Source organism: Hyposmocoma kahamanoa, unplaced genomic scaffold (assembly GCF_003589595.1).
Source record: "Hyposmocoma kahamanoa isolate Upper Pololo Valley unplaced genomic scaffold, ASM358959v1 66, whole genome shotgun sequence".
Lineage (NCBI taxonomy): Eukaryota > Metazoa > Arthropoda > Insecta > Lepidoptera > Cosmopterigidae > Hyposmocoma > Hyposmocoma kahamanoa.
In genome coordinates, this window is record NW_020653854.1 from 15,334,953 (window position 1) to 15,350,666 (window position 15,714).

A 15,714-nucleotide genomic window follows, 5' to 3' on the forward strand; every position below is an offset into this window, starting at 1 on the left:
CGCGACACGATATAATGGCATATTTCTATATTTTTTCACAAAACAATCTTCTTGAACATTCGAACGACAACTGACGCGCTATTGACACTCATGGGAGCATCTGCTCATAAGCTAGGTAACGCGGACCCCGCCCACTAACCAACCGATTACTACTATTTATTAATTATTTTAACCGATTACTATCGTTGCATTGGCTTTTATTTTCGAAAAAATGATTTCAATTGGTTCCAATTGATCCTAAAAAAAATAAAAGTTCACTCCTGTAAAACTACAAGAAGTATTGTTGACCTTTTTTTACGGTTTTGCTACCCCGCCTAAATACAGGCCACTAATATTTTAATGACTGGAAGCTGTACGTCATTCCACGATTCAATTTTTTAGACATGATGATACTTGCAGAAAATAGAGTTTGACGATCAAGAACGATATATTTGGTGATTCAAGCTTTTCTTCGCGGAAATGTCGCGAGCTATTTCCAAAACAAGCTTACAGTCAGATTCGATAAATAGATCGACCATCCTGAGAGAAATTCCAAGGGTTTGTCCAATATATATTTAATGATAAATTTGAAGTGGACAGTGGATATTTAGTTAGTTTACTGCATGCTGTCTGTATATACAATCAGTTTTAATGAGTTGTGAATTATTTCGCAGGAGCCTTCTTTGGCCGATACTCCACAGAACGCTGTACATAGGGTATCATGGGGTAAGCCTCTAGAATTCATACTTGCTTGTATGGGCTACGCCATCGGTCTGGGGAACGTGTGGCGGTTCCCATACCTCATTTTTAAGAACGGAGGTGGTAAGCTATATCAAACTTATTCTACTTTATTAAAATCATAGACCAGCATTGAAAACTAAACTATTAAATCACAGTACATTGAAGATTAAAACATGATTGAACAATAAAAGTTTTGAAGAATACAAATTTTGGAAATGCAATCAAATTATTATTATTACTATTGACAAGCATTTTCTTGTTGCAGGTGCTTTCCTAATACCGTTCTTGATCATGTTGGTCTTTATCGGTCTTCCTCTTTTCTTCCTCGAGTTATACATTGGACAGTACACTGGTTTAGGACCAATAAAAGCGTTTGCTGCTATAGGACCTTTCTTCAGTGGCTTGGGAATCTGTACTTTAATGGTCATGACTTTAATTTGTGTATACTACATGATCATTGTAGCTTGGACTCTTTTTTATGTTTTAGTATCTGTAGCTGGAAATCTTAATTGGGGGTCGTGTAATAACTACTTCAACAGTGATAGTGAGTATTTAACTTCGTCTGCTTTAAATAGAAATTTCTTGAATATTTTAACCGTAGTATGTTTACGCAACAAAGTTTACAAAATCACACGTTTTTCAGATTGCTACAGTGGGCAATACGACACTTTTTGTCGATTACACAATAATAATACTGTACATGATCTTACTTATTTTCATAGGCAATGCATCAGTATAAAATCAATTTGTATTGAGAAAGAATTGATAGAATTCAATGCTACGCATTGTGTAAATGGATCGATACCTCAACTTTGGTACACTGGACTTAACCGAATTTTGGCATCTGAGGAATATTATAAGTAAAAAATAATTATGGTTCGCTCAACAAAATAATTTATTTTAAAAATGTTGTCGTTTTGATTACAAATGAGTTTCAATATTACAGTGAATACGTGCTCGGTAAAGGTAATGCTACTTGGGATGACTTCGGACCCGTTCAATGGCCATTAGTTGGCACCCTTTTCTTTTCATGGTTTATTGCCTTCCTCTGTTTTATTCAGGTACCTCGTGTTAACATTTTAATTTGTATACAAACTTTGGTATTGTAACGATAAACATATAATTCATGGTGATAATAGTCGTTTGTAAGATGAAATATATAAATACGTAATACGTACAATCATATACACAAGATACTTGACCCCCCCAAGCCGACTTTGTCGACCTTTTGGTTCTGAGCACAAAAGTGTGGAGAAAATTGGTAAACAAACTTAATCTTTAACCTGTGAGCCGTAAAACTTTATTTTGGTATGACTCCCTGGTCGTCTCATTAATGAATGACATTTTAAGAAAGTTTTTATGCGAATTTGATATTTAACGTATGGTTCTTACTTAAATGCAGAACACAAATTTCAACCAGCTTTAGTAACGCCGTCGTGGCCAAACGGTATAAGGATTGCTTTGCAAATTGAGGCAAGCATGGTTCGAGTGAAACATGGTTCATGGTTCACTTTAAAAATAAAATATTCTTTAGCCATAACTATATAATATTGTTTTTTTTTTTAACGTCTGGATAGGTTAAAGGTTAGATGTAAGGTTTGTCTAAGTCTTGTTCATACAGAACAATAATTTCTAATTTTAACAATTCCATTAAGTGTTTGTTAAAACAAGAAAGAATACTTTGAAAGTCACTTAAACCTTAAAAGTAACTAAAACTGAATAGACAAATAGGAACGAAACGTGGAACAAAGCGTAATCACAGAAGTCACGATCGTATATAAACTGCAGAACGATTTCGTGATTTGTTATACTATCCATACCCACCCTAGGCTTTACTAATAATATCTACTCGTCCACCTTAGGCAATTTCCAGTGAACAAATATTGTGATGTGATTAAAAAGTGAAACAATGCTGTTAAAAATATAATGCTAATACAAAACAGTGCTCGTGGAATCGAACCACGGGTATTGTTAATGGCAGTCGACACAAGCCGCTCGTCCTATTTACTTGGAAGTTAAATGACGAAATTTAGTATTGGTTTTAAAGATATGTTGCTTGAGATATCTTCAAGCAACACTCCACTGTATTGCTTACTCTATAAAGTTGAAATTCCTTTTTCCAATACGTAAGATGGCTCTCAGGACCAAAAGGTCGGTTTGGGCATGTTACGTGGGTAAGGTAGATATCCATAGATATAGAAAAAAAGGGGAGATTTGGTATGTGGGCGTGGTTCGTGTCACCTCGATATGATCAAAATGAGCATATCGAGGTGACACGCCTACAAACATCGCCACAGTGACATGGCGATCGCTGTACATACAAGATCTCTCGTAAAATATGAAAATGCAAAGTTGTAGCGATACATCTTGTAAAAATTGTAGTGAAAACAAAAATTTTAAAGCCAGTGATATAACATTCCACCGGCTATTTGCATTTAGTTACTATTTCTATTATAATTCAATGTTTTCTTTTTGCCTCCATAAAATTTCTACACTCAAATATAGTGATGTTCATTTACGATGACTGATCTTTGTCGACAATATATTTTTACTGAAATGTTCGAATTTCTTATATGATTTTTGTAATTAAAGTCCCTAAAATATCGAAGCGAAAAGCATTCACGTTAAATTGATTTCTTTTATTCTATTATATCTATTTAGTCTCTCGCCTCTCCCAAGGCCTAAAAGATTAATTTTGAATTTTCAATTGGGAGGGGAGGTATGTTCCCGGCAATGGCACAGTCGGCCGGGGTCAGGGTTATTATTATTATTACTAAACGTTTTATTTCGAGTAACTTTAACACAACTCGTATTTCGGACAACCGTTTCAATTTCATGTCAATTTGTATATTGCTGTTGCTTGAAGTAAAATGTATGTGTATTATTGTTTTAGATAATTTAGATATTTAAATTACGTTATACTCGTAGATTAAACGTAGAGTATTTTTAATTTTTAGGTTTTTCCAATGAGTTCAAAATTTTTATTTTGAACTCATTGGAAAAACTTAAAAATCTCTAAATCAACATCTCGTTCTTTTAGAAAGAGAGGTTGGATTAAAGCTGCAGGAAAATCGAAAGATTGGTTTTCTTATTATTATTTCTGATTTTGTTTAAATTTCCATAGCAAATGCATTTAAAAAATAAATAAAATATTGTAATATAACTCTTACTCAAGTGACTGTAACTTTAATTTTGTTAAATTTTAAATAGTGTTACGTCGTTTTTACGTTTTAAGCCTTACCCAATCAAAATCTTTAAGTTATGGTAATAGGTAATAGAGCGTCAAGTTTGAATTGCACATAAGCTAAAAAGTGGCGACATCGGTACCCGATCTTACATAGCATAATTACATGTCTCCCCTTTTTTCCTATATCTATGGGTATCTCATGTACATATATGACTGTACGCTCGCATGAACGTATATAGACTTAATTAAGTCTAAATACGCTCTTGTACTTAAAATAAAATTGTATTGTAATTATGTAATTATATGTATACCATAGACCAGGACAAGAGTACCCGTAACCCATGAGTGTGTATGAAAGCATTGATGCGTATTGATGAGACGAAAAATGTGTGTGAGGATCGTAGCAAGCCCCCAATGAGAAAAAGGCGTGAAGTGTGTGTATGTATGTGTGAAAACAAATAAATGTATTGTTTCAGGGGGTCAAATTAATGGGCAAGGTAGTGTATTTCACAGCACTGTTCCCATACGTAATGTTGACTGCTTTGTTTATCAGAGGAGTCACTTTGCAAGGAGCTGTAGATGGCATTAAGTTCTATTTAATGCCAGATTGGAAAGCGCTTACACAACCTGCAGTATGGGGTGACGCTGCCTCGCAGGTATGTCACTATTAAGTTGATGTCCAACCATAATGTAGTTTGTACGAAAATAAAGTTGGGGCGTATTTCTTTATCTAATAACTTTATAAGTACCTAAACGTTTCTAAAACCAAACAAAACTTGATTAAAGGTGCGTAAGGTACAATATTTTTATTTCGCTGAAATCACCTAAAAATTTACAAAAGTCGCTAATACGGCCCTTTGTCTAATGGAGTGGAGAAGAACTGTGTTTCAGCAACGAGGTAAATCTTTTCCTAGCCCTATCGGATTTTGCTGTTACTATGAAATAATGCACGGTATATATAAAGCTTAAAGTCTTGTCAATTAGCTTGTCAATATAGACCGTAATAGCTTTGACTTTAAATTAAGAATTCACTGATCGCTTCTAGAAGTGAGTTGGAAAGCTATTTTCAACATCGTTTTGAATAAATCTCCGCTTGGCGTCAAGCCGTTTGTGTATTTAAAAGTACTAAAAAGCGTTTGAGTTGAAAATCTGGTTTTCACAGTAAGACCGTTTTGTGGCGAACGGATAAGTGGCGTGATGATGTCGAAATGACAGTTTACTGTTGGTTGTTAAACGCATAGCTTTATTCTGCTTCCTTTATAAAGATACAATTGTCCTCAATTTGCTCACGAATGAAATATATGTATGTAGTTGTCCATTTCTTAGTTTTTCGCGATTTTTACACATTCGAAAGCAATTTTTTCACTAAATAAGGTGGTTTGTATTGCAATTGCAATCTCAGTTAGCTGCGACCGTCTCCCCGAGGGGAAAAAGGCGTACGTTTCAAACCCTGAATACGTCCCATACATATGTATGTATGGGACGTATTAGTTAGTTTGTTTGAAAAAACAAATATACGCGATTTCAATCCGAAGAAATAGTTTCTTCTTTAAATATGGTTAGTTTTAAATAAATTAGAATATATTAAATTATGTCTGATGATTCGGTGAGCAATGAATTCAAACTAACAATGTTTTGAATTAGGAAATGTGATTTACTCAACAATCGACTATACAATAGTCCGACGAGGTTAAACAAAATTGGATAGATAAATTATTTGTATTAAGATGACTTACTCATAGAACCTTATTCGGTAGACGATCAATGTCTAGCGTACAATCATTAATCACAGCTTCAGGATAGATTGAAAGCATTAATGATACTTCGAAAACCTTTCCACCGCCTAATTAACTAGTTAACTTCAAATAGAAATCTATTTAATTTTTATAAAAGAAGTATTAAGTACCAATTACGAACTTCAGTGACTTACTTATAGTTTTATAGGAGCTTCAATTAACTTTGTTTAAGTAGTATACAATGAAAATATTGCTACAAATAAAACCTTAATACAGCTTTACTAATCTTATAATACAATACATTTGGATATGAATGGGCAAAAACTTTGGTAATTAATTCAGCACCTTGATCACCTTATTGGGATTTCTCTATTTCGTTTTATTTGACACTGAAGATTCGTATGCGTAGTGAGTTCCAAATGTCATACGACAGTAATAACGCAATAACATAACTGTTACACCCAATATCGAACTAGTTTGAATTCTTGAACATTTACATAAAAATTATTGTCCACAGATTTTTTATTCCTTTGGAGTAGCTTGCGGCTCTCTGGTCACACTAGCTTCGTACAATAACTTCTACAACAATAGTTACAACGACGCAGTATTTGTTAGTCTGGCAAACTTTTTAACTTCTTTCTACGCTGGCTTTGCTATATTCTCCGTTCTCGGATTCCAGGCGTATAAAATGGGCGTCAGCATTGATGGTGAGTTGAATTAAGAAATTACGAAATAATAAGAAAAATATGCTTTACAAATCAAACTGAAGAGGATGGAAAACGGTGTGGTACCACTGGTCCGTGTTTTTGCCAGTTAGTTAGTCTTGAAAATAATATTAATTCGAATTATTGTTACACCCAGACATTGCTGATAGCGGCCCAGGCTTGGCGTTCGTGGCGTATCCAGAAGCGTTACTTCAAATGCCCTTACCTATATTTTGGTCGATCCTGTTTTTCTCAATGTTGTTCGTCTTGGGCATTGGCAGCCAGCTTGCTGGTATAGCAGCAATTAAATCGGCAATTTTGGATTACTGGCCTATGAAAGGAGAGTGGAAGGTTAATTGCAGTTTAATTCTTTATACATTTTATATAATTAAATTGTTAAAAAGCAATAAAATACTCAACAGTATTTGCTTATAATAAACAAAAACCGACCTCAAAAGTCCGTGGAATTACATTTATTTGCCAAGTTTTATTGAGATCGGTTATCGGAAAGTGCACGAAACCGGTTCATCCTCTAGTTTGCCATCCTTAGAGGTGGAATATTTTCTTCATATTTATTTAAATGGGGTAATACAGAGGTAACCTTTTTCCAACAAAAAATAATCCTCAAAATCGGTTCGCAAAATCCCTCCGTTTTTTGAAGTCGGTTAAAAATATCATCAACCCATTTCGTCAGTACATCCCACTGCTGTGTACAGATCTCCTTTCAGACGAGGGTTTACACTTTAGACCAAAGTTCGCCACACTGGCCCAATGCGGGTTGTGGACTTTCATGTTTTCAGAGTATTGTGAGCCGTCTTCGACGAGCGGGTTACATGAGGATGTTTTCCTTCACTGAAAAGCTCATGGTAAATTTCAAATGAAATTTCGATTTGAAGCCATGACCTCTGCTTGAAAAGCGGTAGGCAAAAAGTATCCGTATAAATAAAAAACATATTAACTTTCATTTTATTTAGCTTTCAGCATTCATTTGTTTTGTTTTATTCGTCCTGGGAATCCCGATGTGCCGGAGTGGAGGAATATACTTACTAACCGTAGTGGACTGGAATACGGCCTCCTGGGGTGTTCTTATTATTGGCGTATTAGAAGTACGTTGTTCTATTAAAACAGACTGTTTTCTACATTGCATGACATAAACCTAGCATATAAAGTAAAACATAAAACTCCCTTAAGAAACTTTTGGTTTTGGTGATATGTTATCACCAAAACCGATAACTCAAAAGGACTGCTGCAACAGCGTAGTCCGATATTTAGTACCTATTGATACACTAGATGTCGCGACGAGTACCAAATTGCTATTTATGTAACTAATTCGTTTTACATTGACAAGCTGCAATGTATCAACGCTACTCTAATTTCTTGTGATAACGAACAAAGGTACTAGATGGCACCTATTGCTCAGATTTGTTATGGATAGTATCGGCTATTATTTCGTTTAGGATTAGCTCAATCTACCCATACCTAATAGGAAGTTAATTTATAAATTAGTTTGTACATAGAATGCCATCTATTGACACGCATATATGTTAAAATTCAGAAAATAATTTTACTTTTTGATCAATATTGAAATAATATTTTATAAGAAAAAAACTTGACTTTATGTTTCATATTAAAGAGGAGTTAATAATTGATATTCATGGCCATGTACACAATATAAACACTTTCAGGCTATTGATCTAGATATAAGACGGAATTTTTACCTTTTTCCGAGTTACAACCTGTATGTAGTATGTAGATTAGCAGTCTTCTCGAGTTATTATTGGTTTTATGATGATAGCAACCCGAAGTTGCACGCTTGGTATAATAAGACCACATCCTGTAAAATGACAACTTTTCAGGAGAGGATTTAAAGATTCTACGAATGAAATTTGTCGTAGAATCTTTTTTAACTTTTTTAAAACTTTTTTATGCACGACCCCCCACACTAGCGTCTTTCAAGCGTCAGCGTCTTGCCAGCGCACGCACAGCGTCGACACAACGCCTACCTGGCGGAGTGCTGAGTACCGAACGTCGGGTAACGTCGCCGCTCTGGCGTCGCGTCTGCGCAACGTTTTTTGCGCTTCAGTTATATCTCTACAATGTCAGAACCAAAGAGTACATTATATATGCTGATATAGAGTTATCAGCTCAATTCATACCTAAGAGCCCCATGCGGGTAACACCAGAACTATTTTTTTCCTGTACATACATGTATCTATAGGTTCATTCTTTCTACTGGGTTCTCGGGGGCGTTTTATTTTTATTAGGGATATTAAATTTAACGAACATTAATTTAAAATGATACAATTTTTTTGTTTTCAAATCACGTTCCTATATTTCTTTTTTCAAACATTTATTCAATGAAAATCAACTTTGACGTGACTTAAAAAAACAATAAAATTATAAGTCAATTACAAACATCACTCGATAATATTAAAACAACATGATAAGTATCGCTAATGTTACTAAGAGGATAGAAACCAAGCCGAGGTCAACAAAATAGCACTATAATCGGGAAAGCAGGGGTCAACAGTTAAAACACAGACACAAGAATCCAAAAACACAGCTCAACAGTCTTAAACCAAGTAAGGAATCCCGAACACACTCGATGACGGACGGAGACGGGATAAACAAATTGAGATATTGATGCCATTACTACTGTTTAAAACTTTGCTTAAAACAACACAATTTAAACCGTAACTTCAACAACCCGCCATTTTTGTTAAAATCACAAACCAATAATAGATAAGTAATACAAGATAAAATGACGTTGACATGACTTTGACAGCTCAGATTACATTCCTTTCCAAACAAAATATTATTCGGTTTCATTTAAGCTTTATTATTACGAAGCTGCATTATTATTAATATGAATGATATAATAAGCTCCAATGTGTTTGGAGATAACAAAATAATTGTTTTTATTATTACTTTTCTGTCGTAATAGTGGTAATATGTAATATACAATATTAATCAAGAACAAAGTAAATGTGTCAAATGAAATTTAGTGGACACCATTTTCTTCTTTGTTGCAATAATTTAATCTTTTATTATTTTATTGCAAATTATACAAAAATAAAAACAAATTTGAAATAAATTTTCCCCTTATGAAATATATTTCGGGTTCTGAAAAATTATATTAAAATTGTATGGCCCATAAAAAAGGAGATTCCATCGCCATCTATTGATTCACGAAGTAACTGTTTTTATGTCGCCATGGACATACAGAGCAAAAATATTCATAGTGATTAGGCCGTGATCACAACGGTACTGGAGTTGGAGAGAAGCGCTAGTGCGTTGTGCATTTGTATGTACTTCTCCGCAAAAAAACGTTGCGCTGGCGCGGCGCTGCACTGTTGCGACGCTAGCGCGGTGTTTACTCGACATTCGGTACTATTCGGCAGTCGCTCAACACTCGCGTTGCGTCGCCGCCACGCAGACGTCGCGCCGACGTTGTGCATGTGCTGGCAAGACTCTGACGCTCGATAAACGCTCGAAAGACGCTAGTGTGGGGAGGTCTCTAAGTAGGAGGGTTATAAAATTTCACGTATACACAATTAGCTTCATTTAGTTCGTATTATTTTTTACTTTCTTGTGATAAAAGCACATTTTAAGTATGATCACATATGCGAAGTGTAGTTTTCAAATAAGGATGATTATCACTAATTCCTACAGGTTTCCTGCCACGATATGATTTCTTTTTATTTTCACGATATTTCGGAACGGTTACACGCTGCATCAACCCGTGACTATGGAAAATCGTTTAGTGAATCACCATGAAAGCCTTAAAATCTATATTAAACTAAGTATTTTTTAGTGCGTATCAGTATCCTGGAGTTATGGTATCAACAAAGCCATGCGAGATCTGACAAGTATGAATATCAAGTTCGGACCATACATGACATTATTTTGGAAAGTTGTTTGGTGTTTCATACTTCCTTTTGGTAGTATGGTAAGTATTTTTCTTAGGTTTCGTTTCTACAAAAATATTCTCTCTAACTAATATCAGAGGTTCTTGCAATAAGTTGCAAGAATCTCAATTTTAAAAGATAAATAAGAATCTTGCAATAAGTTTCTGAATCTTATTTAACAAGCCTACTCGCTTAGTAGCATAGCCAACTGATTACATCATAATATGGTACGTGTGACGTATACACCACTTTGTATAGGGATAGCTCAATAATACAGCGTTTGGTTAGTTAAAGTGCGCGTGCGATGCGCCCGTTCACACCGATATCTAGCGTCGTAATGGCAGAAATGAGCGGGCCGTAACTTAACCTTTATTTTCTATACAGCACAGCATATTGTACAGAAACATTTCGTAAAATGTCTAAAAGAGTTTAAATAAAAATAAAAAGCTAAAAGTAGCTGACTTACATAAAATACACTCAAGTAATGTGGACAAAAAGACTTTCTTAGTTCTTCACCTGTAGTTACTCCCTTGTTTGGTTACAGTAGCTGTATTTTTTGCCTAAGGTTCTATGAAACCCGTAAGAGAAGAACTTTCCGCACTTGTACCAAAAATAACTATTATCTATGCGAAATGATGATATGCAGTCTCTAACAGCACAATGTACAACATTTTCTACTCACTAAATCACTACAACAGTCATATGAAATATTTAACGTAAATGTCGCAACTCTGAAGTTTATGTCCCGAGCGAGTGTATGGCAGCTCGGGCTCGCACCCGCCCCTCCCTTGCCTCGCACACCCCGCACTATTGCTCTTTAGACGTGTTCGGTGGCCGACTGTAGGAATTGTCGGTTAGAGTGTGGTAAAATCTTAATATTTTAAGGCTGTCGTATATGTTTGACGGATATATCCACTCAGACAGAGAACTCCCGAATTACAGTTATAGTAAAAAGAAAACTAGTTATATTATACAATATTTTACTTTAAAATTATTTTTTCTTCTTCAGGGTATCCTCGCGTTTGTTTTTATCCACTGGTCGAGTGCGTATTATGAAGATTACGTATTTCCATGGACCGCTAATCTTTTTGGTTGGGTGATTGGGATTTCCACCTTAATTCCGTTCCCTATTTGTTTGATATATATCAGCATGCAAGGATACGTAAGTATTGTTCAAAGTATTCTTTATATCTTCGAAGACTTTGCGAACACCCCTTATGTCCACTTGCACTAAACCAAGTTTTGCAATGCAAAAGACTTAATGCATTGTGTTGAGAGTGTCTTATCAATTTCAGAATTGGTTTAAGACATAGGTACTTAAGTTCAGTGTAAGTGGACATTAATGTTACTATTGTGTCTAAAATTTCTTAGCAAAATAATATATTTTCCAGCGAGGCAAAGCGTTATTCACACCCACCAATGCGTGGAAGCGATCTGTTGCATCCACTGTCCAGGTCCCTCGGCTCACCAAAATAAGGTCAAAGAATGTAGCCTATGACATTTTTTATGGTAGCTTTCGCTACATCATGTGACAATTACTTAATTTGTTATTTGTGAAGTCAAGTGACGGCAATGATCGTGCATTTTCTGTTATTTGGTTGTTTTTTGGTGGCATTTACTGTATTAAATCTTTGAGAAGCGATATAAATCTTTGGAAAATAACGTTAATTTGTAACTTTTGATAAACGTGGCAAATGATTACTATATCTAAAGAGGTATGTGTATTAAAATAACTTGTACGAGTAATTTGTTTTTATTTATGTATTTATTTTGGCTTCGGAATTTTAAATATTGTATTATCACTGTTGTATTTCTTTCCTATTTGTCAAATTTTAAACATGTGATTTTTTATCGCGTTAGTCATTGTTTACAAGACTTAACTTCCCGTGGCCGAACGGCTACCATACATGTTTGAGGTCTCAGGTTCAATTTCCGTGCCGGGAGAAATATTTGTATTATGGCCTACATATGTTTCTCTGAGTTTGGGTGTATTTTGTAGTTGTTTGTGTGTACATGGTACTCGCGATACTGGGTTTCCCTAATGTGGGAGTACGAGTGTGTGCGTTATTAACTTATTATATTTATTATTATTAGAATAGGATAGAATATAATAAGCATGACATAATAAAACCTTAACAATGCTAAGACATAGTTAAAGATACAATCGGCGCCCTTATCGCTAGACAGCGATTTTTTTATAACATCAAGTGACGGGACGAACAAGTCGTGCGCCTGATGGTAAGCTACACGCCTGTCCATAACAGTTACCTGCTGTAACAGTGTGTCCATAACAGTTAGTGCTACCCAGAGCTTTAGATCGCAAAGATCTGAGGGGCGCTATCACTGCGCCCGTCATCCTGAGACATAAGTTGACAAGTCCCATGTGCCTGTAATTGCACCCTTACCCTTCAAAACCGGAACACAGTAATGCTATCATTAATGCTTGGCGACAAAAATGGCAGTATTATCCAGGACGAACTCTTTCACAAGGATCTCTTCCAGTAAACCTTACAAATTATTACGGAGTTGCAGGTTAAGGGCAATTAATGGTACACAAGGCAGCTAAACGGTGTATAAATTGAACCGAATACACTTTTAAACAAACTTCGTAAAACTTACTACGTATATAATATAATAACACACATACACGTACATTATATAGAATATGCTTGTGATACATGTTATATACACCCACATTATTATTACTTGATAAAACAAAACGTACTCTGCGGTATTTTTTGTCTATGGCACACGACAGAAAAGTTTGTGGTAGCACTAAAAAAATGTGGGAGTATGAAAGTAGCTTTGTTATGGTCAATTAAAAGTTTGGAAAGACTATACGAACTTGAAACTGGTAAGTTTTTAAACCAGTTTTATCGAAGAAAAAACTACCTATGTTGATTTAACACTAGTTACAACGTTATTCAAAGTTACTCTGGTCAAAGTCATTATTTAACAATTATATATGAATAAATAGATGTCAATACAATTTTAGTGAAAGTTTGTTACTAATCTTGCAATAGGTACCGTATTTTTACACACCAGGTAGGTTTTTTCCTTCAATATTGCTTTTAAATCATTTATACATATTTAACGAGTATTTCATCGGTAAATTTCATTTAACCACATTACAGTATAGCATCAAAGACAAGTGACAATAAGCACCAGCGATGGTAGCGCCATCTCAGATTATCTTTGCCTGTTGCTCTCGATCTCGCCGAATCTGGACATTAATTTAAATAACTGATACTGTAATTTTTTTGTTCTTAAGTTAGAAGTTATTGTAGTTGCTCGTGAAAACAAACAACTTAAACTAACAATTTCAGTACAGAGTACTAAAAAAACAATCTCAAAAGTCACTAATACCCTATTTACTACCCTTAGAGGTGAAATATTTTCTTCTAGTTTAAATGGGACCTCTTCTGGGGTGTCCTCTTTCCAACAAATAAAATCATCAACATCAGTTCAATGCCGGCCGGAGTTAGGCTCAGGCGCGGCCGCCGTGCGTTTCATAGTGTCAGGGTTCATAATTATAAACGCGTACATTACAAAAATTCCCGCGCCCGGAACCGGAGCCTCTGTGTGGCCAGAGCATTATCGCGTAACATACATACAAAAAAACAGTCGAATTCAGAACTTCCTCCTTTTTTGAAGTGGGTTAAAAACATAACAACAATGTTTGATAGAAAATCGTAGCACTAGTTAAGTCGTATACGATTATTCCTGGAAAACCCCCGACTCAGCGCTGCCGAAAATGCAACCGATGCAATTAGCAAATTAATGCAATATTTATTTTATAATTCGAAGATCAGACTTGTCGTGGCATTGGTACAAACTTGTATTCTCTTAATTAAATAAATTTTATTTTTAAAAGGGCTTTTTTCGGTCGCCCGGACATAACTGGCGCAGTCGGTAGGATCGCGAGATCTCGGTTTGAATCCTTCGAATCAGTGTTCTACCGAGATAACGATTTTAATCGATAGTCGCGATCCAAGAAGGACCTAGGCGCGTTTCCAATAACCTGACTGGGAGCGTGCTGGCGAGACGACCGAGCAGACCTGCTGGACTCTGGAGCTGTAGAGTGTGCTACATGGCAAGTCGCAAGAGGCTGGAGATGCAGTGGACCCTTTGGTAAGCTACTATCGTTTCCCTAGTGTTCCTGCTCTATTTCCCGTCTGTTTATAAATTTTACATATTTAAAACGTGTGAGTTCTCCCTATACGCTTTATATCGCCGTGTAGAGAATTTCATAATCGATTTGTAACCCATTGTTTAAGTTAATTCTCGGAAAAATGCCGTTCGCAAGTTTCGATGAGTCATATAGAATGATTTCTGACTTAATACCGAGGTACGATGGGAACCGTCGTACACTCAATTATTATATAAAAAAAATGGATCGTTTAGTAACATTGCTTTAACAACCCCATCCACCTTCACTAGTACTATTAATTAAAAGTAGATTGAGCGGAGCTGCAATTGACGCGATAGCGTACGAGGACGTTTTAGATTCGTGGCTGCAAATAAAAAACGCTCTTATAAGACGATTAGGAGAACCTAGGAATGAGATACAGGTTATACAAGAGTTAACACAGATACTTAGAAACAAATACGAAGATGCTGATATTTACGGCAAACGGTTACGCGAGTTGTTGGACACTCTGTATTCAGTAGGCAAACACGCGGACAAATCATACTACGAAAATATGGTCATTGAACAGTATGTAAACCACTTAGATTTTCACATCTCGATGGGCGTACGTATTGCAAATCCGACAACCCTTGAAGAAGCCATCGTTGCTGCTAGACAGGAGGAGGCTAGACACTCATGCAATCGCAGCATGGTGAACAGTTTTCCGTCTACGTCACAATTTAAACTCAAGCTCGAAGCACCTAAACCTAATTTTAATAATTTTAAGCCTATATTTCGCGCTCACCGCGGACTAAAACCGAACAAAGACAAGATTAAAGCCGTTCTGAACTTTCCAATCCCAACCACTCAAAAGGAAATTAAAGCATTTCTAGGTTTGGTTGGTTACTATCGTAAATTCATTAAAGATTTCGCGAGACTTACAAAACCTTTGACATCGTGCCTCAAGAAGAACGCGAAAGTCATTCAATCTTTTCATAAATGCAAAAATATCCTTACTAACGCACCACTGTTGCAATACCCCGACTTCGAACAACCCTTTGTCTTAACAACAGATGCATCCGATGTAGCACTAGGTGTTGTTCTATCCCAAGGTAGCATTGGATCAGATAAACCGGTAGCTTACGCATCCAGAACACTTTCAGATACTGAAACACGATATTCGACAATAGAGAAGGAACTATTGGCGATTATCTGGGCCGATAAGTACTTCCGACCTTACTTATATGGTCGCAAATTCACGATCTACACAGATCATAGACCCCTGACATGGCTTATGTCTCTGAAAGATCCTAATTCCAAATTAACGCGA

At 35.8% G+C, this 15,714-nt stretch overlaps 1 protein-coding gene across 1 annotated transcript; it reads left to right on the plus strand.

Annotated features, from left to right (window-relative positions):
• Positions 1 to 459: 459 nt before the first annotated feature.
• LOC113231925 (sodium- and chloride-dependent glycine transporter 1-like) lies at positions 460 to 11,944 on the plus strand. The gene is made up of 12 exons (XM_026466467.1): positions 460 to 537; positions 654 to 801; positions 986 to 1,264; positions 1,364 to 1,580; positions 1,667 to 1,781; positions 4,384 to 4,563; positions 6,161 to 6,350; positions 6,505 to 6,698; positions 7,322 to 7,453; positions 10,162 to 10,296; positions 11,265 to 11,417; positions 11,647 to 11,944. Exons 1-12 carry the CDS (start codon positions 460 to 462, stop codon positions 11,785 to 11,787), a joined length of 1,962 nt encoding a protein of 653 aa, XP_026322252.1. The 3' UTR covers positions 11,788 to 11,944.
• The last annotated feature ends 3,770 nt before the right edge of the window (positions 11,945 to 15,714 follow it).